A 23,632-nucleotide genomic window follows, 5' to 3' on the forward strand; every position below is an offset into this window, starting at 1 on the left:
ACAGCCTTCAGAATGGGAGAAAATAATAGCAAATGAAGCAACTGACAAACAACTAATCTCAAAAATATACAAGCAACTCCTACAGCTCAACTCCAGAAAAATAAATGACCCAATCAAAAAATGGGCCAAAGAACTAGACATTTGTCCAAAGAAGACATACAGATGGCTAACAAACACATGAAAAGATGCTCAACATCATTCATTATCAGAGAAATGCAAATCAAAACCACTATGAGGTACCATCTCACACCAGTCAGAATGGCTGCGATCCAAAAGTCTACAAACAATAAATGCTGGAGAGGGTGTGGAGAAAAGGGAACCCTCTTACACTGTTGGTGGGAATGCAAACTAGTACAGACACTATGGAGAACAGTGTGGAGATTCCTTAAAAAACTGGAAATAGAACTGCCTTATGATCCAGCAATCCCACTGCTGGGCATACACACTGAGAAGGGAAAGAGACACGTGTACCCCAATGTTCATCGCAGTACTGTTTATAATAGCCAGGACATGGAAGCAACCTAGATGCCCATCAGCAGATGAATGGATAAGAAAGCTGTGGTACATATACACAATGGAGTATTACTCAGCCATTAAAAAGAATACATTTGAATCAGTTCTAATGAGGTGGATGAAACTGGAGCCTATTATACACAGTGAAGTAAGCCAGAAGGAAAAACACCAATACAGTATACTAACGCATATATATGGAATTTAGAAAGATGGTAACAATAACCCTGTGTACGAGACAGCAAAAGAGACACTGATGTATAGAACAGTCTTATGGACTCTGAGGGAGAGGGAGAGGGTGGGAAGATTTGGGAGAATAGCATTGAAACATGTAAAATATCATGTATGAAACGAGATGCCAGTCCAGGTTCGATGCACGATACTGGATGCTTGGGGCTAGTGCACTGGGACGACCCAGAGGGATGGTATGGGGAGGGAGGAGGGAGGAGGGTTCAGGATGGGGAACACATGTATAACTGTGGTGGATTCATTTTGATATTTGGCAAAACTAATACAATTATGTAAAGTTTAAAAATAAAATTAAAAAAGAAAAAAGAAAAAAAATGTAAAAAAATAAAAATAAAAAAATAAAAATAACAGCAAAAAAATATTAAAAACTAATGTGTATTAGATTGTCAAAAATAAAAATCAAGATTTTATTTGGGTCTGGATAAAAAGATCATCCTCCAAATAATTCACAACTAGTTTATCTCAATAATATCATTGTCTTCAACCCTAAAGAATAATAAATAGTCTTATTATGTGTACCTATGAGCTGTCTTATGAGATGTATTAACCTTTTCAGAATAATTTAGTAAATCCTTATTTATATCTTTCCCCTATTCTCTTTCAATTGACTTTATGAAACACGAATGTTTTACTCTTCTGACTGTTAAAAGAAACTACTGTTGTTCTCTCTCACTAACAAAATATAACAGTCATATTAATAATAGCTTCCATTTAATGAACATTGCTGACAAGCAGGATGCTGAATATATTACAAACATGATCTTTTTTCACCATGATAACTTTATACTTATCTTAAAAGGGACTTGAAGCTCAGGGATGATAAGTAACTTGACTAAAGTCACTTAAGTAGAAGGCAATAAAAGCAGGAATTTGAACTCTTACTTTCCCCAGATATAAGTCACACTAGAAAACATAAACAAGCCCACAGAGGTGCCAAGGTTCCACCATGTTAGCTGGAACGGGAAAAGTGAGGGGTCTGACAACTTGCTGCCACTTCTGCTGCATGCGGCAAGGGTGCCGAGCCCTTCTTTGGCATTTTCCGTGCACTGAAGCACAGAGAACATGTGCTGACTTTTATTTTGGGTTCTTGTTTTCCCTTTGCTGGTGCAAAATGCCCATTAGCTAGATGTGACCTAGAAGGATTCGAGATCTTCACTGAAACTAAATAAAGTGATATCCTATAATTTTATTTAAAGCTTTTTTTTTTTTTAATGTGGACTCTACAGTCTTTATTGACTTTGTTACAATATTGCTTCTGTTCTACACTTTGGTTTTTTGGCCGCAAGGCATGTGAGATCTTAGCTCCCTGACCAGGGATTGAACCCACAGCCCCTGCATTGGAAGGTGAAGTCTTAACCACTGGACCACTGGGGACATACCTTTCTATAAATTTTGGTTTCTATGATTCTTCAAAAAAGAAAGAAAATTTTAAGCAATTTATCAATAAGAACAATTATCTTCCATTGTCTTATATTCACATATGAAAAGCATCAAGGTCCCTTTATGATAGTTCCTTATTCCCAAGAGACTCTGACTCTTTAGTCACCAGATATTCATAACTGGATATAATGTCCACAGACTCTGAGAAATTTGGACAGTCTGTCAACGTGACCACTGATCCAAGAAAATATATTTGGAAATCACATTTCAACATCCTCAGGATTGATATGAAGCTGATGCACTAAAGCAAAAGTGACTTTACTATGCTTTATGTCAGCAAGTTACAGACAAGGTATAATATAGGGGAGTGAAACAGAAGGAAATGGCTAAAGGACAAAATTACTAAAACATCCAAATCAGGAACCAATATTACACATAGGTCAAAGCCATTTAAGACAAGTTAAGCCTTCAATTTAATTTCATATTTTCGAATCAATATTCAGTACACACTGTGATCACTGTGATCAAAGCTAAGCAGATGTGATTATCTCATATACTAAACTCCAGAACTCACAAAGAAACACCAATGCTGAGTGATTTAATGAGAAGCTGACCACACACTACTTACACCATAGACCAGGGGATGTTCGAAGAACTTGGGTCAAAAGGTTCAAACCAAATAGTTATACTTTAAGTTGTAAAAGGGCTATTTTCAAAACAAACAAAAATAAGTGTTGGTACAGATGTGGAGAAAGTTGGTTGAGATGCAAAGTGTAAAACCATTATGAAAAAGAGTATGGAGTTTCCTCAAAAAAAGTTTCAGATAGAACCACCATATGTTCCAGCATCGTCCTTCTGGGTATCAATCCCAAAGAACTGAAATCAGGATCTTGAAGAGACATTAGCACTCCCATGATCATAGCAGCACTATTTACAACAGTCAAGATATGGAATCAACCCAATGTCTATCCACAGAGCAATGCTTAAAGATGGAATACCATTCAGCCTCAAAAAAAGAGAGAATTTTGCAACAACATGCAACACCGTGGATGAACTCTGAGGATATTATGCTAAGTGATATAAGCCAGTCACAGAAAGACAAATATTACATGATTCCACTTGTATGAGGTACCTAAAATAGTCAAAATCACAGAATCAAAGAGGAAAGTGGTGGTTGCAAGGGCTAGGGAGAGGAAATGGGGAGTTGCTGATCAACAGACATAAAGTTGCAGTTAAGCAAGATGAATTAAGTTTGAGATCTGCTGTACAACATTATACGCATCAGCAATGACAATGCATCATACCCTTAAAAAATTTGTTAAGACAGTAGATCTCATGCAAAGTGTTTTTACCATAACAAAATAAAAAAATTCAGAGACCTAACCACCTGCACCCCCACAAAAGTTTCCAAAACTACCTTGATGCACCAACTAAACTTATGTCGAACACTAGGAAAGCGCACATAAGAGCTTTTCCTCTTTTTCAAAGGGCTGCAAGAATCACATCCCAGTCTGGATGTGATTCCCTTTCCTCAGAAACAATTTTGACAGCCATGCAAGGCAGCTAGGTTCTAGAGTTCTCTGAGAAAATAATGAAGGGCTGTCAGTCCCAGAATGCAATAAGGGGATATAACATTTCTGCTTTCTAAATGAGACACTTCACTGAAGCCAAATAAAACAAAAACAAATGTACTGCATTTCCATTTTATCAGGCTATTTGAAGAACAGGTAAGCAGACATCCTCACTGGCATATTTAAAGAGTCTTCATAGAATTTCTACCCCATGGTTTGTATCTGAGTGCCCAGAGCAAACTGCTTTTCATCAGTTACTCTGGCTGCAAATGAGGGCAGGGGTTAGGCGGAAGGCATGCAGGGAAGAAAGCACGGCACAGTAGTTAGAGGCAACAGCTTTGAAACTAGGCTTATCTGGGTTCAGATGCTGCCTTCTCTGCTTTTGAAGTCATCATCTTAAGCAGGTTACTTGATCCCTCTGAACCTCAGCCTCTTTACCTGTACAATGGTGTAATAACCCCTCCACTGGAATCATCATGAAGATTAAATGAAATTCTGTTTGTAATGCATGCAGCATGTGCCTGGTGGTGGGGATTATAAAATGAACAAAATACGCTTCTTACTTCAGGTGCTTCAGATTTCTTACCACTCTTACTGTAAAGAAAATTTATTCATTCTACTTGCAACAAACATTTGAGCCTCCAGCACTGAGAGAGAAGAAGAGGGGGAATGGATAGAGGAACAGACAAGTAATAAAACAAGCACAATAAAACCTTAATTGCAGAATCGAGGAGGTGAGTAAATAGGAACCCACAGTCAAATTCTTTACTTTTCGTATGTTTAATAATTGTCATAATAAACTGTTGGGAAAAAATTAAAGCAGAAGAGAAGAATTAATAGACAGAATCGAACTAAATTCTAAGAGAACAGAAAACCACACAGAGTTAAACCCGTAAGCAAATCACCCTGAACTATCCTGATTCCTGCTGAGACTGTGACATGGAGATAACCCTTGTTACTCTCATGCTCGGAACTGTCCCACTGCTGGAACCTGTGTGTCTGGGTCAGAACACTAACAGGTGGCTGGAGACAGAGACAGTTAGATCTAAGAAGGGTATTAATTTCACAGCTCTCTTATTTCATGCAAAAAGCCCTTCAATTTCCAAATCACCGTTTTCCCAATCAAGAGGCTGCAAATAGAACAATGTACTAAACAGAGCCACAGCATATAGTCAACTAAAGATATGGACTCTGTTTAATTAAAGTGAAAAAGATGTCCCTTGCTTTTCTCCTCCCTATCTTCCTGGCTCCTCTCATTCTACATAGCTTCCCATATAGATTTTCCCTTATTATTTTTTTGAAACAAATTTCCACACGAGATCAAGACTAGGGAGTTAATCGTTAATTCCTTGCATGTAAATTATCTGCCCCTGACAGGAGATGCCCCCCAAATGACACATCAATATTGGATCCATTTCCCAAAAACATAACATCAGCTCCAAATTATCATTCCATTAGGACCAAGGATGACTTTGGTGAAAAGTTTCATCTCTGTGTCTAAATCTCAATGAGAATCAGGACAGTTCAGGGTGTTTGTGCTTAAGTATCTAGCCCAGTATGGTTTTCTGCTCTGTTAGAATTCAGTTTGATTATAATCTACTAATTCTTCTGTACTGAATATTTTCCCCCAACATTTTATTATGAAAAGTACCAGAGGGTTAGGGAGTCCCATGACAAGACAACCAAGTTAAGTTAAAATAAGTAAAGCAGTCATGGACCACAACATATTTTATTTTTAACAATGTAATATGGAAGAATAAATGACATCTAAAAAGTCTTAAGTAATCTTATGTCTTCATGGGTTCAAGACTGGCCAGTAAGCTTCATATTTACTATCAATATTGTCTTTCGCTTACAAGAATACATTAATATCTTATTGAGAGGAATAACTTCTACATTGTTTTTGAGATTCTGCCTTGTAAGGAAGCGCTATAAACATCTGGCTTCTAAGGAATGTACAGCCACAGACATTTCTTCCATCTCAATGCCATTTTCACCTCATTTAGTAAAGAACAGTGGCTTATAATGTCTAGGGCTAAAGCAAATTGTAATCCAAACCCACTAATATTTCTCTTTTCCTTTATCCTAGTCAAGGACTCTTATCCAAACCACTTTGCCTCCTGCTGTGGAAATGGTTTATATTCTTAAAGGTCTGCTCTCAAGAGGGGAAAAAAATGGTACTTAACCACTAACCATAGTAGTAAAATGTCTGTAATGTGATATTGTTGGTACCCACAGACGGTCTATTTCACGGAAATTGTAGTACAGATGAACTACACTTTAATAATGTGATCCCAGGGCTGTAGCTATTAGCAGTTGAGGAGCTGGGATGAAAGTCTGCACAGTGATGATAACCACTGTGGTTCAGTGAGCATCTACTGTATGCCACGGAGTGTGTTGCAGACTTTCCTTACATCACACCTAATTCTCCCAGCCATCTGGAATGGTAGGTCTCATCATCTCCATTTTATTTCTTTTTATTTTTTTTTTTACTAAAAAAAAATTTCTTTTGGCCACACCATGAGGCACATGGGATCTATTTTCCAGACCATGGACAGAACCTGTGCCCCCTGCAGTGGAAGTCTGGGCCACTATGGAAGTCCCTAATCTCCATTTTGCAAGTGAAGGAAGTCTAGCTCAGGGACATTAAAGTACTTATCAAGATCAGACAGGAATTCGGCAAACTGCCTGGCCTCCTTGCTTGGTCATTCTATGGGGTTAGAGTCTATCCATTTTAATGGCACGGCAATAAGATCTTGGATGAGTTATTTACCACCATGAGCCTCAGTTTTTTTCATCTATAGAATAAGACGACTACTACCTGACCTTCAAAGGGCTGCTGTGGTGGTAAAGTGGACTAAAGCAGATAGTACATAGCACAATACCCCATACCTAGTGCTTGAGCAATAACACCAAGTAAGGAGAAAAGATGGCACTGCTACATTTTCATGCCTTCCAGGCAATCTTTACATCCTAAAATTCCCACAGTTATTGCCCTTTTCTATCTACCTGCATTTAAAATATTCTAATACTTATCTCTCGGGACACAGCATTGAGACTTTCAGGTTTTTCACTGGTGGGCACAGGAGAGACAGAACAGGAGAAAGACTGAAATAACTATCTTTATCTTCTAGTTCTGCCTTTTTATCAGGTTACTCAGTTTTTCTCAGTACCATTATATTCTGCATACACCTATACTGTCCATACCCCAAGCAATCCAAACTGTGAATTTATATATTCATTTATCCTTCTAAGGCAAACAACAACTACAATGATCAAAACCCTACCATCAATCTATGACTTCAAGTATAAAATATTTAAATGTTACATATTAGCCAGGTGGGAATATCTTTGTTTGTAGAAATACAGTCTTGTGCAAATGATTTAGCTCAGCTTCTCCCTGTTTATGACAACCCATCAAATGTATATTCCTCCTCTCCCATCCAAATGGGTAAACAAACTATTTACTTGACACATAACATGGCAAACCTTTTTTTTTTTTGCCACAAAACTGTCTTCTGTTGTTCTGTACTAAATAATACAATAAGAGTTTTTATTCTATTTGTTTAATTGACAAATATCAGTCAGTTTTCACTTTTTCTGTATGAATAACTTTGGCACTAGGTCATAAAACTTATATAAGTAGCAGCATAGCCCCCTTGGCATACTTTTCCTGAATACTTGTTTCCCAGAGTCTGATTTATCCAACCTAATATTGCTTTCTACCTACCATGTGTCATGCATGGTGCCAGATCCCTGAGAAACAAACACTAAGCAAAAACAGGAGGTTACAGTCTGATGGAAGAGACAGAAATGCACCACATAATCACATGATCACTGCAACTCAAACAACATCCAGAAAGGGAAATGCTACATGTCCATCCCAGGGGGATGTGACCTGCTGAGGGATGGCCAGTGGGCTTGCCCAGGAAAGCAACATTTGAGCTGAGGTTTAATTAAAGGTGATAAGGGATCCATAAGCAAAAGGAGGCAAGACAAACATTCTAGAGAGATGGGAAGAAGCACAGAAGCAGCATGGGTGGGTGGAAGAAAGCCAGTGTGGCTGGAACACAGAGACCAAAGAGACGCTTGTTGTGAGCTGAAGTTAGGAAGGCAAGTGAGTGCCAGTGCAGATCCCCATGGTCGACTTAAGGAGTCTCACCTTTATCTAAGAACACTGGGAGGGTACTGAAGAGTGGTGACACTGTCTGATCTGTATTTTGACTGCAGTGGGGGGACTAGCGCACAGTAATTCATGGTGGAAAGAGATGAACCAGTTAAGGGTCTGCTGCAGTGATCCAGACAAAAGACCATGGCAGCTTGGACCAGACCAGTGATGAAGAAAGTAAATATTTAGAAGGCATAAGGAATCAGGACCAAGTGTCAGTCCTGTGTTATGAGCTGTGCACAGACTCTTGGAATCTTCACAAACAACCTATGGGATGCATATTCTTTTCCGCATTTCATAGATGAGACTATTGAGGCACGTGGACATCTGTCCAAAGTGTAGGTAGTTTAAATAATAGAACCAGAACCCCAAACCCATGTTTATTTAACGTCAAAGCCAACTACAAAATTATTGTTAAAAACTTGAAATAGAGTTAGGACAAAAGGTCTCTACAGCCAAGTTTCGAAACTCAAAAGCTTCTTGATTTATTTCATCAAGGTGCCAATGGTGAGCCCTGAAGAACATGGCCTTAGGTACTCCCCTCATAACATGGATTCTCTTTTGAAGGTTTACACCACAGAAGGCATACCTATTTCAACATATCGACTTGGCAAGTCCCTCATTTCATTGGCGTGCCGTTCCTTCACGGAGCATATCTAGAAAGGAAAGCCAAAGGTCATTTTTATTCATGTGATAGAAAACTCTTCATCACATCTCATTCACTATATAGTACTTTCCTAAACTAGCCATGTAGCACTGAAGACAGGATGCACACATCCTACCCTATGACTTAAGTGATAGAAATTAATTTCAGTGACATACAGCAAACTTTACTTATATCCTCCAACATGGTGTGCTCAGTTGCTCAGGTATGTCCTACTCTTTGTGACCTCATGGACTGTAGCCCCCAGGCTCCATTGTCCATGGAATTCTCCAGGCAAGAATACTAGACCAGGTTCCCATTTCCTACTCCAGGGGATCTTCCAAGCCCAGGGATCGAACTCACATTTCTTCTGCACTGGCAAGCAGATTCTTTACTACTGAGTCACCTGAGGAGCCCTACTCTCATGCTGCCAGGTCCCAGACATATTATTCTCCAATAAAGTTTTATTCAGGAACAAAGAAAAGAAGGAAGTGAATATAGTTTTAAGACGTTTCCAATGACCCATTTTCTGCAACTCTATTGACAGACTCCTTCAATCATCATCCAAATAAAACTCCAGCAAAAGCATAGAGCCCCAAATGCCCAATGGCTAGCTAGTCTGGGCAATGCCCACATAGGTCTAGTATTTCTGATTACATTTTAGTAATTTATTTCACTGTTGCTAAATACTACTTTGCAAAAGTGTCACATGCTCTTCTTTTTGTCTCAAGCTCATTAAAATAAATGTATTACATAATTTAAATCAGAGATGGTAACTACAGCCTAGCCTCTGGTCTATTTTTTTTACAACTTGTAAGCTGAAAATAATCTTTACTTTTTTGAAGGTTTGAAAAAGTGAAAAGGAGAGGAGGGAGACTGGGAAGGAAAAACAAATAAAAAGGAAATTGCTTGGCAGAAACAATATGTAGCAGGCAAAGGGCTTCCCTGGTAGCTCAGCTGGTAAAGAATTTGCCTGCAATGCAGGAAACCCTAGGTCTGGAAGATCTGCTGGAGAAGGGATAGGCTACCCACTCCAGTATTCTTGGGCTTCCCTTATGGTTCAGCTGGTAAAGAATCTGCCTGCAATGTGGGAGACCTGGGTTCAATCCCTGGGTCAGGAAGATCCCCTGGAGAAGAGAAAGGCTACCCACTCCAGTATTCTGGCCTGAAGAATTCTGAGGTTGCAGAGAGTCAGACATGACTCAGTAACTTTCACTTACTTCACTTAAAGTTTAAAATCTTTACCACCAGCCTTTTACAGAAAGTCTTCCAACTCATATCTTAAATTATATGTATACAGTTTGAATAGAAATTTTATATATTTATTTTATATATATATATATATGTGTGTGTGTGTGTGTGTATATATATCTACACACACACACACAGACCATAACACATATGTGTGTTAACTGTGGATGTTTTAGGATAATAATAAGACTATGGATATTTTATGATTATTTTTTGCTGTGTTTTCTAAAGGAGATGTACTCTATTTTGTAATAAGAACTGAGAAAAATTTACATAGTTCAGCCATCCAGTTTAAGACTGAGCCTCAAACGTCCATCAACAGATGAATGGATACAGAAGATGTGGTACATATAAACAATAGAATATTACTCAGCCCTAAAAAAGCATGAAACAATGCCACTTGCAACAACATGGATGGACCTAGAGATCATCATACTTGGTGCCAAAGGGGAGGGGACAAGTAGAAGGAAGGATAGGAAGTCTGGGGTTAGGAGATGCGAACTATTACATATAGAATGAATAAACAACAAGGACCTACTGTATAGCACAGGGAACTATGCTCAATGACCTACGATAAATGATAGTAGAAAAGAATATGAAAAAGAATATGTGTAGATATATACATGTGTGTAACTAACTCACTCTACTGTACAGCAGAAATTAACACAACATTGTAAATCAAGTACAGTTCAATTAAAAAAAAAAGACTGAGTCATAAGTACTGATCCTATACAAACTTCTTTTAGACAACATTTATTGCATTATTTTATAGCTGTATCCCTAAGTGTACCTACAACATGAAAATTTCTAAAATACAGAAAATCCAAAGGGGAAAAAACAAATCATACATTGTCCCAGAACAAACTGAACACGATTAACAATTCACACTTTTGGAGAAGCTACTTTTCTTAACCTAAAATTACTGCAAATAGTTTAATGTGCTATTTAAATATCCTTACATGATTCTTCAATATCTTTATAGTATTTCATTACATGAATGAACTGTAATTTAGTCAATCCTATTTTAGACAGTAGTTTTTTGCTTCCTATCGCTTTCTGATGCCAGCAATAATGCATCAACATGCTCCTATATACAACTTTTGGACTTCTGTTTCATTAGGATAAATTCCTAGAGGTAGAATTGATAGATCAATGTACATTTCTGCAGTCAAAAAAAAAACAAGACCTGGATCTGACTGGTTCAGATCATGACCTCTTACTGCAAAATTCAGACTTAAATTGAAGAAAGTAGACCATTCAGGTATGACCTAAATCAAACCCCTTATGATTATATAGTGGATGTGATAAATAGATTCAAGGGATTAGCTCTAGTACACAAAGTGCCTGAAGAACTATAGATGGAGGCTTGTGGTGGTGACCAAAACCATCCCCAAGAAAAAGAAATGCAAGAAGGCAAAGTGGTTGTCTGAGGAGGCCTTACACATAGCCGAGAAAAGAAGAGAAAAGAAAAGAAGAAAAGGCAAAGATATATCCAACTGAATACAGAGTTCTAGAGAATAGCAGGGAGAGATAAGAAAGCCTTGTTAAGTGAACAATACAAAAAAATAGAGAAAAACAATAGAATGGGAAAGACTAGAGACCTCTTCAAGAAAATAAGAGATACCAAGAGACCGTTTCATGCAAAGATGGGCACAATAAAGGACAGAAACAGTATGGACATGATAGAAGCAGAAGATTTTAAGAACAGGTGGCAAGAATATACAGAAGAACTATGCAAAAAAGGTCTTAATGACCCAGATAACCACAATGGTGTGGCCACTCAACTAAAACCATATATCCTGGAGTGTGAAGTCAACCAGGCCTTAGGAAGCATTACTATAAACAAAGATAGCTTCAGCTGAGCTATTTCAAATCCTGAAAGATGATGCTGTTAAAGTGCTGCACTCAATATGTCAGCAAATTTGCAAAACTCAGCAATGGCCACAGGACTGGAAAAGGTTAGTTTTCATCCGAATCCCAAAGAAGGGCAACGCCAAAAAATGTTCAAACCACCACCCAATTGCATTATTCACATGCTAGGCTTCAACAGTACATAAACCAAGAACTTTCAGATGCACAAGCTGGATTTAGAAAAGGCAGAGGAACGAGAGATCAAATTGCCAACATTCACTAAATCACAGAAAAAGCAAATGGAACTCCCCTCTCTCCAAAAAGAAACACATCTACTTCTGCTTCATTGACTATGTTGAAGTCTTTTTGTGATCCACTATGTGGATCACAACAAACTGCAGAAAATTCTTAAAGAAATGGGAATATCAAACCACCATACCTGTCTCCTGAAAAACCTGAATGCAGGTCAAGAAGCAACAGTTAGAACCAGGCATGGAACAACAGACTGTTTCAAAATTGGGAAAGGAATAGGTTAAAGCTGTATACTGTCACCTTGCTTATTTAACTTATATGCACAGTACATCATGCAAAATGCTGGGCTGGATGAATCACAAATTGGAATCAAGACTGCCAGAAGATATAACAACAACTTCAGATATACATGGTACCATTCTAACGGCAGAAAGTGAAGAAAGAGCCTCTTGATGAAAGTGAAAGAGGAGAGTGAAAAAGATGGCTTAAAACTCATCATTCATTAAACAAAGATCCATGGCATCCAGTCCCATCACTTCATAGCAAACAGATGGGGAAACAATGGAAACAGTGACAGACTTTATTTTCTTGGGCTCCAAAATCACAGCAGATGGTGACTGCAGCCATGAAATTAAAAGATGCTTGCTCCTTGGAAGAAAAGCTATGAACAACCCAGACAGCATATTAAAAAGCAGAGACATTACTTTGCCAACAAAGGTCCGTGTAGTCAAAGCTCTGGCTTTTTTAGTAGTCATGTATGGATGTGAGAGTTGGACCATAAAGAAAGCTGAGCACTGAACAATTGATGCTTTTGAACTTTGGTGTTGGAGAAGACTCTTGAGAGTCCCTTGGACTGCATGGAGATCAAACCAGTCATTCCTAAAGGAAATCAGTCCTGAATATTCCTTGGAAGGACTGATGCTGAAGGTGAAACTGCAACACTTTGGCCACCTGATGCGAAGAGCTGAAAAATCTTGGAAAAATTGGAAAAACATTGGAAAAATCTTTCATGCCGGAAAAGATTGAAGGCAAAAGGAGAAGGGAGTGACAGAGGATGAGATGGTTGGATGGCATCACTGACTCAATGGACATGATTTCAGCAAACTCCGGGAGAGAGTGAAGGACAGAGGAGCTTAGGGTGCTGCAGTTCATGCAGATGCAAAAAGTCAGACACAACTCGGTGACTGAATAACAACAACAGACAATGCAGGATAATCTCCCCATCTATAGAGGCTTAGTTAGTCGTATCTTTTTGCTCGGCTCTTTACCGCATAAAGAAACATTTATAGGTGGTGGGAATCAAGATTGCTATCTTGGGGACCATAATTCACCTAGTGGAGGAAGCATTTCCAGAAGCAATCATTGAATTTCTTTCATGTCCCAATAGGCTAGTTTCCCTTTCCTTTCACCAAAAAAGAAAAGAAAAGGAAGTCCCAACTTTAAAACAAGGGGAAAAGCCACTTGGTCTATTTAAGATACTTAAAAACTATCCAGAACATCAGTTTACTGGATCAGTACTGGGATAGGGAGACTGAGAAGCCCTCTTTTGTCCTTGACTTTGAGGTACAACCTCCTTCCTATTACCTTAAACGTGACTGTTGTGTTCATTTAACACATGGAAACAATTACCACATGTTCTACTAAAAAAGAGAACCTGAATCATAACTAGATCTACCTTAAACTAATAATGCTTATTTTGATGGTAACAATCGCCACATTAATAATTTTTATGTTTTCTTTTTCACAGAGGGATTTTCAACAGCCATGTCTCTTTCATGACCTTTCTGGAATTTTCTGACGTAACTATGACAGCTTATATTTCCTGCACACGGTATGCCAGATCCTACACTAAGTTCTTCATTAAACTGCCCCAAAATGTGTGATGTGAGAACTATCAGCACTCCCATTTTGCAGATGAGGAGAGTGAGGCTTAGAGAGGGTCACACAGGAAGTTCAGTGGGAAAACTGGAATGGATTTCAGGTCCGTGTGACTCTACAGCCTGAGCCCTTCCATTAGACTACTGCTGGGATATCTTCTTACAACACCTTTATCTCAGCTAAGTTTTACTTTATTTAGATGAAGGTATATATTTTTAAAGGGAAACAAACAACTTTTGCTCTGAAATACCTAATATGAGACAAGTGCTACTAGGTACGAAATAAGGGTGAATGGACTTTGGGCCTCGTTCTGCAGAACAGCTTCATCTACCTAGGCATATAAAAGGCAGGCTATATATGTGACAAAACAGCCCCAAGTTGTATCGTCCATAATAAGCCTGGGCCTTTACTCCACCAAACTACTAGCAAGCAAGCAGGATGATTTCATTTCAACCTTCTTTTCCCACCATCAGTTCTACTGAAGCAGCTCAGGATCAAAGCTAAGGGAAATGGAAGGAAACAAAGAAAGGGACCCAAGTGAACCAGTAACACAATGCATATTCCATAAACAGCTAAGGCCTACTGGGTTACAGGAAATTAAAAAAAGATCAGAAAGGTTACACCGTTCTGAACATGGATAAGGTCATGAGAAAGGACAGATCTGAAAACTCACACTTATCCCATGACCATAATATGCAGGTGAAAATATTTTGGCTCTGAGAAGCCATTCAAGAACTCATATTCTTGGACTTCCATGGAGGTCCAGTGGTTGGGACTTGGCCTTCCAATGCAAGGGGTGCGGGTCTGATCTCTGGTCAGGGAACTAAGATCCCACATGCCTCAGGGCCAAGGGACCAGAACAGAGAACACAGGCAATGCCATAACAGATTTAATAAGGACTTCAGAAATGGTACACACACACACACAAAGGAACTCATTCCTTTGGACCATCATCAGTAGCTCTATAACATGGACTGATGAGAAAGACAAGTAAACTCACCTTGACAGATGTCCCCCAGCCAATGATCAGCGTCACATTGTCCTTCCAGCAGAGGCTACAGGGATACATATCTGGGCGAAGACTTATATCATCCCGGGGCACGTTCGTGATTCTCTGCTTTGAGGTGATGTCAAAAATCTTCACGCCCTGGAAAATAAAGTAGCATTAAGCATCCTGCACTCGAGAGAAGGAAAGTGAAAGGAAATTTAATAATGGCCACTGCTATACACCAGTGATAACGAGCACTGCCAAGTATTGACAGTGTTTATTGGGTCCCACTGGGAACCACAGAAACGTTCCGACTCCACACGAATCCCGTGAAAACCCAGAACAAAAGGAAACCTCCATCCTTCTTTTCAGGCAAAGGAGATTTTATGAGCAGATGGCACAAGCAACACAAATGGTAAATGCACAGGAATCAGCAACTACATTTCCAAAATGACAGACAAGAAACATTTACATATGTATTGTTACACCTCAAGGATGGGATTTGCTTTTCAGAAAAGCTTTGAATCTGAAAACCCACTAAGTAAAGAAAACTACACCTGACATTTTAAAGTACTGAAATCAAGAAACATTGAGCAAGCAGCTAAATGAAAATAAACCAAGAGGCCATACATCTGTTGACCATGACTGTGACCCAGAAGACGTAGGAAAAGTCCCAACTAGTACAGCAGCTTCCGGGAAGTTTCTACCATGCAAAATGGAATAGCTGGGGACTTCCAAATGCAAGGGGCTTGGGTTCGATACCTGGTCAGGGAACAGAGCTCATATGACGTTGCAGCATGACAAAATAAAAAAAGGAATGGCAGAGACTTGCTAAATTGTACGTCAAAATTCCAAAAGCTATAGTTATGCTAGATGTCCTAAAGGTAATTTTAAACTTTGTATTCGCCCTAACTCATATCGACTAAACTTGAGGTAAGCGAAGCATCAAAAATTAGGACCCACTTTTTCAAAGGCAGGCCTATTTTGGGTCAGTGATTATTCTGGGAGTAAAAGAAATCAGCAATATCCTGCCCTTGTTTCATATCGACTGGCACTTGCCCTTGGCTAATAGGCAAATGGTATTTTCAAAACCATGTTCCCATTGCAGCCCTTCCATTATTAAGATGCCTTTTCATTTTCTTGGCTATTCTCCATGCCTCGGGTTTCTTCCTCTAAAATAGAGTCCAGGATATGTTGGAAATTACTCTCTGATGAAAGCCAAAAGCAATCTAATTTCTTCACCCTTCCGGGTATGATATCAATAGCCATGAGCACCTTTCAGAAATGGTGGTGGGAGGCGTGGCATCCCCACCCTTTGTCACAGCCCTCTGGTTCTGGCCATCCTTCTGGCGCTGAACAAGCCTTAGAGAGACAGAAATGCACTTTTACCATATTATTGGCCCAGGCAATCAGATGGCCCCTCCACTTCACACTCCTTATGTTCCCTTCCCCTTCATGCAGAATTGAAGACTTCCATCTGCTCATCCAAGATCGTTCAAACAGCAGCAACTAGGGGCAAATATCATAAAAACAGAATTTTAAAAACCAACAGCAATATGGTAAATTCCTTATTATTTTTGCCTGGACATTCAACAAGTAACAAACAAATTTAAAAAATAATTAATTGGAGGATAATTGCTTTACGGTGCTGCGCTATTTTCTTCTGTACATCATGAATTAGCCATACGTATACGTATATTCCCTGTCTCCTGAATGCGCCTCCCATCGCCCAGCCGCGACCCCACCCCTCTAGCTCATCACAGAGCACCAGGCTGAGACTCCTGTGCTACACAGCAAGTCCCCACTGGCTAGCTATCATACATGTAATAGTGTCTGTATGTCGACACCACCTTCTCAATCCGTCCCATCCTCTCCTCCCGCTGTGTCCACAAATCCAAGTAACAAACAAATGACTCTCAATACTTTAAATACAGACTTATAGTGGTACATGATTCGCATTTTGGAAAGTATTCCCAGTCTATCTGATCCTGTCCAGGAGGACACTGTTTAAGATGTTTCAGTATTGAAGTTATTACACAGTCCAGCCACAAGATGGCACCAAAATACCAAAAGTCAGAGAAAAAAGAATGCATGTACAGTATTTAGCCAAAACATTTTTACCACAGAAAGTTCTTCAAGTAATTGACCAGAATTAATTTATTTAGTAATTTGGGAAATCAAGACTTTAGAACTTTTCTCTGAAAATAAGATTAGCCACAGGTTCAGCTGCAATGATTAGAAAGGGTCTGTCTTTCATTTAACTCAAGAAAAATAACAATGACTTGAGGAGTAATTATTCATGTCACAAGAGAAATGTGCTTTAGAATTTAACTTCTACAGGAATTTCAGAGTAGCTACCTATCAAAAAAATATGTTGAATAAATTTTATGACCAAAAATAACTGGTCAAACCCTCTACACAGAGATGTAGTTCTTTTAGAAACCACACATTATTAAGGAATCAAAAATTTTTTCTTGCTATATCCAATTTAAATCCTGTAAGAAAAGACCTTTATACAATATATAACAATACATACAACATATATAATTTATACAATGTACAACTTAAAATATGTAAGTTAGACATAGAATTCTGAAACACAGTTATCTTTTTAAAAGCATTCCTTAATGGACTTTTTAAAAGTCCTATTATAAGTGTCAATTTCAATGATAATACCCCACTTCCAAAAAAGGAAGAAAAAAAGGTAACAGAAAGTAAATTCACATTATTAATATTTTTATATATCTTTCTCAGTAGCCAGAGGGGCACACACACACACACAAAAGGTGAGGGGGAGTTATAATTAAATAAGTGGCCATCATCATAAATAAGCTGAGTTTAGTCTCATAAAAATACCAGAAATGTTTAAAGTTCTCTGTCATCCATGCAAGTGCAGGCAGCCTTACAACATCCTTACTGGAGACTGGAGGCAGAACTTTACTAAAGACATGTGGTCCTGTGTTCCCATCGGATACACACAGGATAGATCTCTTCTACATGCTCAGTGATCTTCAAAGCCATCTTGACTGGCCCAGGTTCTAAGAAATTCTCACCATCATCAAGACTGCCTGCTTCCAGTTAGCGACCCTTAGGTACGGCCTCCAGCTGTGACTCAGCCTCTCCCCTGGGTCATGACGCCGCAGAGAACAGCGCTAAGGCGGTCACTGAGTGTGTGCGGGGTTTTGTGATGGGACAGGTCTGAAACTGGGGATCAGAGGTGAAAGCTTGAGAGTATGGCTCCTACCACACATCAGGTCACGCTCCACTAAAGACAGGTAGCTACTGACAATTGTATTCAACATGAGGAACTGGTAAGACCACAAGGTCTGTCGTCCCCCACGTCAGTGGCCTCAGTCAGGTGACAGGGACTGTAAAAAAAAAAAACTGGGCAGGGCCAGGGAGAGCTCCACCAGCACCTGTTGGAAGGGCGGCTCTGCTGGAGGGCCAGTGGGAGAGGCATGGAGATGCAGGGCGAGGCGTCTCCCTCACCAATACCCACCAAGAAATGGCCAATTGAATATTAAAAGGGCAAAAGTCTGCACCTGGATCAGGAAAATTAAATAAGCCCTCAATTTCAAATTAGAAGTTCTGTAAAACATAACAGAAGGAGGATCCTGGTGAAGGCTGTAAGCTGACTCATTACAAGAAAGAGCCCACCTCGGTCAGGTATACGGCAGGATGCCACAGTGCAGTGGGGGCTGGGGCTGAGGGGGCCACAGGGGAAATCTCAGGCAGGGACACAGGGTCCTTGATCAGCACTGGCAACAGCACACCTGAACTGCCACGCTGGCCGCTGCTCAGAGAAACAGCTTGGAAGGAAAAAGCAGGCAGGCTGGGACTGGAGAGGGCCTCCTGAGGGCAACTATGCCCATTACTGAGGTGGGCAGTACCTGCCTTAATAAGTACAGAGAACAAGTTTTGTTTTTGTTCTCTTATTTTTTAAAATGCAGCACTTCTCTGCTGCGCCGGTAATTACTAGGTTGGCCAAAAAAGTTCATTTGGATTTTTCTGTGACATCATACAGGAAGCCCGAATGAACTTTTTGGCCAACCCAATGCATTCTTTTGTATCCATTTTCCCAACAGACAATTATGTTCCAATTCAGCAAAATGGAAAACATAAAAGCTCTCCCACCACTGTCCAGAGTAAAAGATTTGGACAAGTTCTCACAAAATCTATGGACAACTTCATAGCCACGTCTCGTAAATATGAGCTCACAAGAAGAAAACACTGTGGCAAAACTAATACAATATTGTAAAGTTTAAAAATAAAATTAAATTAAAAAAAAAAGAAGAAAACACTGGAAAAATTCAGGATTTGAAAACAATAAAACTTATCTAGGGAATAAGAAAAAATCTCCTACTCCTACCACCACCTGAATGAGATATAACGTAAAGCAGAAGAGAACTTCGGGAATAATTCTCTTTATTCTCAGGTGACAAGAAAATAAAGCAAGAAATTAATAACAAAGGATTAGAGCAAAACAAGAGGAAAAAAATGGAAATAAAAAAATAAAATATTCTCTATCCTTGGGTAAAAGAGGAAATCAAACTGCGGCCAGAGCACTTGGAAAATGAAAATACAGATAGTACAAACCTAAACTTTAGGAGATGCAATCAAAGTTGTAAACAAGGGTGAGTCCATAGCTCTCAAAGTTCATAATGAACGAAAACAGATGTGTGTGTACGAGCTACACGGAAAACAAAAATACTTTACTGAGGGACAGAGGAGGAGAGCAAAATAAATGGAAAGATACAGCGTGTACCTGGATGACAAGACTCAGAATTCTCACTGAAGAGCTTAAGTCTTGTGAAGTTAACATACGGTTTTCATGCACACCCCAAGAAAATCCCAAAGGAATTATTTCTAGAGCTTCTAAAATGCAATGGACTCATTTGAAAATGCGTGATAACAACAAAATTTTTTTTTAATTAAGCAATTTGGGGGTGGGGGGTGATCTGCCCTGCTAGATACTAAAACTTTTTCTTTTTAATTAACACCCCCAACAGTAGAGCAGTGGTCTCAGAACTGACAGGTGAAGGAAAAAGGAAAGAAAAATTGACAAAGATGAACCAAAATGATAAGGTCAGACATTGGGGGGAGGGACATGTCTGTGTATACATGGGGGGGAGTGTGTATATGTGTGTGTGTTTTAAATATGGACACTTATTTACAGGAAAAGATGTTCAGAGCATATTAAGCAGATTGCAAAACAGATTAAATACAATGACTTTTAAATAAAATATGAATGTGTATCCATATATAAAACCTGAAAGACAAAGAGATCACTCCAGAAAGAGGACAAGTGATTTTGTATTATTCCTCTTTAATAATTATTCTACATAGCACACGTGAATTATTCTTCATTAATAGATATGGGGATGAAAGTCAATCCTCTATTTTTAACAGTCAAGATAATTTAGGGGAAAATCTGAAATAAAACAAAATAAAAAATTCACTGGAACTGAGTGAAAAGACTATTTGTGGTCACCTATCTTTGGGTGAGAATTCACATATATGGTATCTAATTTTTAAATAAAACACTAACTTCTTTTAGAAGACTCTTAATAAAATCTTGTTGCAATTCCCACCCAAGCCAAGGTCACTCCACTTTATCCTTTCTGCTGTGGTCAGTGTGATTTCTGCAATGGGAGGAATCTGAGGCTGCTGGGCCCCGGCCTCCCTTTGTCTCCTGCTCTGGCTCCAAGGAAAACTTCCAGCAGAGGGCAGGAAGGAAAGGAGAGAATGTTGAATTCAGTCTGAATTTCCAGAGTCCTATTACAACAAACCTTGTGTATCCTGCCCTGACACGAATCATAGGAGCAAAGAGGCTGGTCCCTTAATGTTATTTTTATAATACGGCATCAGGAGTACCTATCTGATGTCACTGACTCACTGATGGGTGCTCAAAAACAGCAGAGGGGGGCGGGTGGGTAGCTAATGTCCTAGCTTCTGCAAACCAGTTGTTTTAACTCATTTCCACTATACTTTTAGACACGATTCATATTATTTTTCTCATGTCTTTCAAATAGTGGTAGTTTCATCACCTTACCTTTATATTTGAAAATTAAGAGAAGATCTCTAAACAAATAGCCTTAAATATGTTAGAAAAGATCATTATTTTGGAGAATTCTTTCGTTAAGTCAAATACTGGTTCTGAGTCATGGGATCCTGGGTGCCACATTAGATCTAGTTCACTGAGAACATTGTGCTTACTCCTCATCTCCGCAAATGTATCGGGGAAAGAAACCAAATCTTATAGATGCTTTGCTAGACACACAAGGAATAACAATTATTAGATACTGAGTAAGCTTTTCCTGGGTCTAAAAGTCATTCCTTCTTTCCTTGTCCAAAAATACAATGTATTTGCTATGGGAGGAGCTGTGTAATTCCCAAATCCTCTAGTCATTTGGTCCGTCTTTAGCTGGCAATGTCTCTTCCCTGGAGAATCCCATGGACGGAGGAGCCTGGGAGGCTGCAGTCCATGGGGTCGTGAAGAGTCAGACACGACTGAGCAACTTCACTTTCACTTTTCACTTTCATGCACTGGAGAAGGAAATAGCAACCCACTCCATTGTTCTTGCCTGGAGAATCCCAGGGACAGCGGAGCCTGGTGGGCTCCCGTCTATGGGGTCGCACAGAGTCGGACACGACTGAATCGACTTAGCAGCAGCAGCAGTACCCTATCTCAGACACAGAGGCATCTGCCCTCATTCACACATCTAAACGAAAGGGCCCTGGGACTGATTCATCCAAGGAATACATCCGCACACTCTGAGAAAGGGCTCATGTACACTGATGCCATGTTCTACTCCTAAAATGTTGGTCTCTTTCCTTTTGCTCAGTGTCAGAGGATACAACTTGTGCACAACTTGTCATAAATTTGAAAAGTCCTTTGAAGGTGCTGTGCCGTGCTCAGTCACTTCAGCCATGTCTGACTCTTTGAGACACTATGGACTGTAAGGCGGGACCTTCTCTGGTTTAGGTTACTGCGGCTCCTTGGTTTCAGGGATGTCCACTGGTCTCCCCTTTGGTCTGAGCAGTGATGCCCTGGAATGGATTTGTCTGCTTGCACAAAGCTCTCTGGAACGTCACAGTACGTTCTCCTGTCCTCCCCATACTCAGCCTGCCCTTCTCCTCTATGTTACCGGCTTGATCCCATGAAGTGTTTCTTTCTGTCTTCCCTCTGCACTCCACTCAATTCTTTTAAAAAGCTTGTATTTTATATTAAAGCACAGTTGATTAACAATGCTGCATTAGTTTCAGCAAAGTAATTCAACTATAGATATGCATCTATTATTCTTTTTCAGATTCTTTTCCCATTTAGGTTATTACAGAATAGAGAGCACCATTCCCTGTGCTACACAGTAGGTCCTGGTTGGTTATCTATTTTATTGGTTATATATTTATCTATCAATAGAGCAGTATGTGCATGTCAATCCCAAATTCCCAATTCACTCAACCCTTTACTCATGAGTCCTATCTGCTAGTCCATACATAGTATAAAATCTTAAATGTCAGCTAGAAATTAAAAAATTATTGCCATTACTGTCCTTTGAAACTCTCCAAATAAAATTACGCTTTACATGCAGCATTTGATGGATAACATTTTGCAGTTTCAGATAGGAGAGGTTAGGATTTTTCCATCCTAATCTATGGGAATTTCAGGCAGAAATGCATCATCTGGCAGGAAGGCCAAGGAAAGTTCTGTTTCTGCGATTTAAGGCATGATAAGCTGCTTTTCTTACACACACTCTATGCTAATTTAACTACCACAAAACTACCTGCTTGTATTTCACTGACATTTAATAAAATCCATTTCTTTCTTCCAGCCATAAAACTGCCTAGAGACCTACTGAGCACGAATCTTCTACAAAGCATTTTAGAGGGGAAGCCATTGAGGGAACTACCCTTAAAAGCAGCTGGTTAATTTATTTGGTTCATCTTCCACATCCTGTAATATTGAATTGTCATTATCACAATACTGAGAGCAATTTAAGCTCAATGGGAGCTAAGTACAGAGAGAGGAAAAACTGTTTCCAAGAGGTCTGCTTTTTTGTTGGAGAAAGTATTTTAGGGCTTTATCTCCCATAAATCCACATGCTGGCAGTCAGCACTCTTGGTACTTATATTTCAGTAGGAGCCCTCACATCCTCAGCAATATACTTTATTCTCCTATGTTTTGTGCTGATAAATCTATCTAGTACTTTCTTATACCACATCCCAGAATCTCCCACACACAGGCTGGGATTCCTATGGGGCTGTAATAAAGCTGCCAATTCTGGTAGCCTAACACCCATCATTACCCATCACCCATTCTTCCCTGGTGGAGGGAAAGGAGTATGATTGGACCTTTTTTAATCATCTTGTGCTCTTCCAAGTATATAAATCATTTGAGTCATTTGGGCTCCCTAATACCAGCAACACTGCTTGCTGAGGCTGGGGTTTGAGTCCATGGATGAAGGTGTTTCCTCCAGAAAGGACAGACAGCCTTGGAGAAAACAGACTAAGAGATAAATGCTTAATCAGAGAAGATACTGGAGCTCAAGATGACAGAGAAATAGAGAGAGCAAAATGAAATCCAGCAAATTAGAACATGCCAAATATTTTACTGTCCCAGTAAAAACAAAGGGCCAATAATTGATAAGAAGGGCTTGTCACAGAAGGATTTTTAAATCCAAGATCGGAAGAGATTGGGGATCAAACTGAAGTCAAGAAGGCAAGTGAGAAAAAAAAAAAATTGGTGAGCATGGGGTGGTGGCTGGCAGCAGACAGGAGTCTTGAATCTAGATGGAGACAGAAATGACCAAAAAGCATCAGCCTGCAGAGCAGAGAACACCTTTATATTGCCTCCTGCTTTGGCTCAGTACTGAAGTTTAAAACACACAGCC

The 23,632-nt window shown here is 39.4% G+C and overlaps 1 protein-coding gene across 2 annotated transcripts in view; it reads right to left on the minus strand.

The window, feature by feature from the left end:
• VPS41 (VPS41 subunit of HOPS complex) overlaps positions 1-23,632 on the minus strand; it is a 191,855-nt gene that overhangs the window by 56,646 nt on the left and 111,577 nt on the right. For both annotated transcript variants that reach the window (XM_086395970.1, XM_086395968.1), the window contains 3 exons: positions 16,131-16,250; positions 14,754-14,900; positions 8,468-8,534 (listed from right to left, as the gene is read on the minus strand). In XM_086395970.1, coding sequence (XP_086252096.1) covers positions 8,468-8,534; positions 14,754-14,900; positions 16,131-16,250 — 334 coding nt within the window. The remainder of the gene's footprint in view (positions 1-8,467; positions 8,535-14,753; positions 14,901-16,130; positions 16,251-23,632) is intronic.

This window comes from Bos grunniens, chromosome 4 (genome assembly GCF_055505025.1).
Source record: "Bos grunniens cultivar Pamir isolate PY7600 chromosome 4, Bosgru_T2T1.0, whole genome shotgun sequence".
Classification (NCBI taxonomy): Eukaryota; Metazoa; Chordata; class Mammalia; order Artiodactyla; family Bovidae; genus Bos; species Bos grunniens.